Source organism: Seriola lalandi, unplaced genomic scaffold (assembly GCF_002814215.2).
Source record: "Seriola lalandi dorsalis isolate HSWRI2012SDOR001 ecotype SW California unplaced genomic scaffold, Sedor1 jcf7180002054969, whole genome shotgun sequence".
Taxonomy (NCBI): Eukaryota; Metazoa; Chordata; class Actinopteri; order Carangiformes; family Carangidae; genus Seriola; species Seriola lalandi.
This window is the reverse complement of record NW_019525520.1, coordinates 1,002,522-1,005,236: the sequence shown is the minus strand read 5'-3', so window position 1 is coordinate 1,005,236 and position 2,715 is coordinate 1,002,522. Positions and strand designations below refer to the sequence as shown.

At 50.8% G+C, this 2,715-nt stretch overlaps 1 protein-coding gene across 1 annotated transcript in view; it reads right to left on the bottom strand.

Moving 5' to 3' along the window:
* fbxl19 (F-box and leucine rich repeat protein 19) overlaps window positions 1-2,715 on the bottom strand; it is a 16,915-nt gene that overhangs the window by 8,281 nt on the left and 5,919 nt on the right. Inside the window, exons 3-6 of the mRNA XM_087170934.1 lie at window positions 1,380-1,523; window positions 1,192-1,278; window positions 310-495; window positions 70-102 (exon numbers count right to left, since the gene is read on the bottom strand). Of these exons, the coding sequence (XP_087027060.1) occupies window positions 70-102; window positions 310-495; window positions 1,192-1,278; window positions 1,380-1,523 (450 nt within the window). The remainder of the gene's footprint in view (window positions 1-69; window positions 103-309; window positions 496-1,191; window positions 1,279-1,379; window positions 1,524-2,715) is intronic.

Here is a 2,715-nt window from a genome sequence, read left to right as displayed (position 1 = left end):
GGGGTGATGGGGGGGTGGGGGGCTGATCAGTGTCAATAACAGAAGAAAGTGTGAATGAAGCGTTTGTACCTTTTTGAGGCGTTTTTCATGGGCTCCTTTCATCTGGAGGGAAACAAGCAGGAGAGTCAGTCGGAGCTTTAACACACACCAACACACCAGACCACACCCACTCATACAGATCCTTCAAAATAAAAGCCCTCCAGTGACACCTGTGCCTCAGATTCCCAGGCTTTTATTGTGAAGCAGCTGCAGCTCCAGTGAAGTCCTGGATCTGAACCGGATCAGGATTATCGTCACCACGGTGCCCACCTTCTTCTTGGGCCCGCTGTCCTGAGGCAGCTCCTTCTCCTTCTTCCTCTTGTGCCCCCCCTCCGTCCTCCCCCCCTCGTCCATGGAGGGAAGGGCTTTCTTTTTAGGGGGAGGGTCGTCCGTGAGCTTCCAGCGACCTACCTCCCCGTTATCCAGCCGGCGCTTCCCCGAGCCGTCGGCCTGGTCCTGGAAACACAAACACAAACACACAGACAGACAGACAGACAGACAGACAACCAGACAGACAGACAGACGACTGTCAACCTGTTAACCCACTCCTCTCATCATACATGAGCCATGACTGAAACTGAACTGTGACAGCTGATCTGTTGGCGCTACACAACGTTCACTGAGGCTAATGGTATTAGCTTGTTTAGGCTAAAATAGCGACATTAGCAGCTACAGTTCTCAGTGTCAGAATATTACACTGACTTTCTTTCACTATAACTATATGTAGAGGTCTGTGTGTGTGTGTGTGTGTGTGTGTGTGTGTGTGTGTGCGTGTGTGTGTGTGTGTGAGATGACTAACATGATGTAGAAGAAGAGTGAAGTCTGTCCTGAGAGTTGTCAGAAGTGAAAGGGTTAATCTGGTACGGTGGCCTAGTTATGACATCTCAGCGCCTCAGTGTTCGTGCTGATTTTGTCACGGACAAAAAATATATTTGTTGACCTTTTTCCCGACACTAAAGACGCAGCTTTAAATCTGAAACTACCAGTGAATAAAAACTTAATGATCTGGAAGATAATTAACAGACATGAACTAGTTTCTGTTTAATTAGTTAAAAGAGAAGAAATAAACATCAGCAGGGGAACCACAGTCTTAGTCCCCGAGGTCCCGAGTACTGGTCCCGAGTACTGGTCCCAGGCGCTGGTCGGACTCACCTTACTGGTCTTGCCCTCCTTGTGGCACTTGGGACACTCCCAGCAGTTTGGGATCTCATCGTTGATGATTCCTTCAGCTTTGCCCATCTGAGGAGAGAGAAGCACGACAGGCTGAGCTCGCTCTGTCGGACAAACACAGGTTGACAGCGGGAGGCGGTCCAGGTCTCCGTCAGCTCAACAGCACCCACCTTCAGACAGCTGGGGTGGATGATCTCGTTACAGATGGTGCACTCCATCAGAGAGAGGCTGAACTTCTCCTCCTCCGAGTCCACGGTGTCCTCCTTCCCCGCCTCGCCACACGCAAAACACACCGCCGTGTGAGGCAACACCGGCTGTACAGAGAGAGAGACAGGTGAGTCAGACAGGTACAGTGAGAGAGACAGGTGAGTCAGACAGGTGAGTCAGACAGGTACAGAGAGAGAGACAGGTGAGTCAGACAGGTACAGAGAGAGACAGGTGAGTCAGACAGGTACAGAGAGAGAGAGACAGGTGAGTCAGACAGGTACAGTGAGAGAGAGACAGGTGAGTCTGACAGGTACAGAGAGAGAGAGACAGGTGAGTCTGACAGGTACAGTGAGAGAGAGACAGGTGAGTCAGACAGGTACAGAGAGAGAGACAGGTGAGTCAGACAGGTACAGTGAGAGAGAGACAGGTGAGTCAGACAGGTACAGTGAGAGAGAGACAGGTGAGTCTGACAGGTACAGAGAGAGAGACAGGTGAGTCAGACAGGTACAATGAGAGAGAGACAGGTGAGTCTGACAGGTACAGTGAGAGAGAGACAGGTGAGTCAGACAGGTACAGTGAGAGAGAGACAGGTACAGTGAGAGAGAGACAGGTGAGTCAGACAGGTACAGTGAGAGAGAGACAGGTGAGTCAGACAGGTACAGTGAGAGAGAGACAGGTGAGTCTGACAGGTACAGTGAGAGAGAGACAGGTGAGTCAGACAGGTACAGTGAGAGAGAGACAGGTGAGACTGACAGGTACAGAGAGAGAGAGACAGGTGAGTCAGACAGGTACAGAGAGAGAGACAGGTGAGACAGACAGGTACAGAGAGAGAGACAGGTGAGTCTGACAGGTACAGAGAGAGAGAGTCTGGTTTCTTTTTTCTCTTTGGATGAAGTTCAGTGAGAAATAAAAACTGTTCTCCTGCGGAGGAAGAACACTGAGGTTCTGTCTGTTCTCTGAAATGGAACAGTTCAGTCCCTCCACAGGACCAGGACCAGGACCAGGACCAGGACCAGGACCAGGACCAGGACCAAGTCTCAAACCCGCTCTCAGCACTGAACCTGATGAAACCTGGTTCTGGGTCCCTTGAGGTTCTGGTTCTGTGATACTGTCATGGATCTGTTCTGTGTATTGTGTCTTGATTCGATATCTGTTTTATTTTCTTATTTTATTCCTGCGTCTCGTCTCAGACGTGAGTTTGAATGTGAGTGATGTGACCTCTGAGAATCCACCAGAGGGCGTCTCTCCTCCTGCTGCAGGAGGAGGAGAGGAGCATCCCTCCCCCCTTCCTCCTCACCC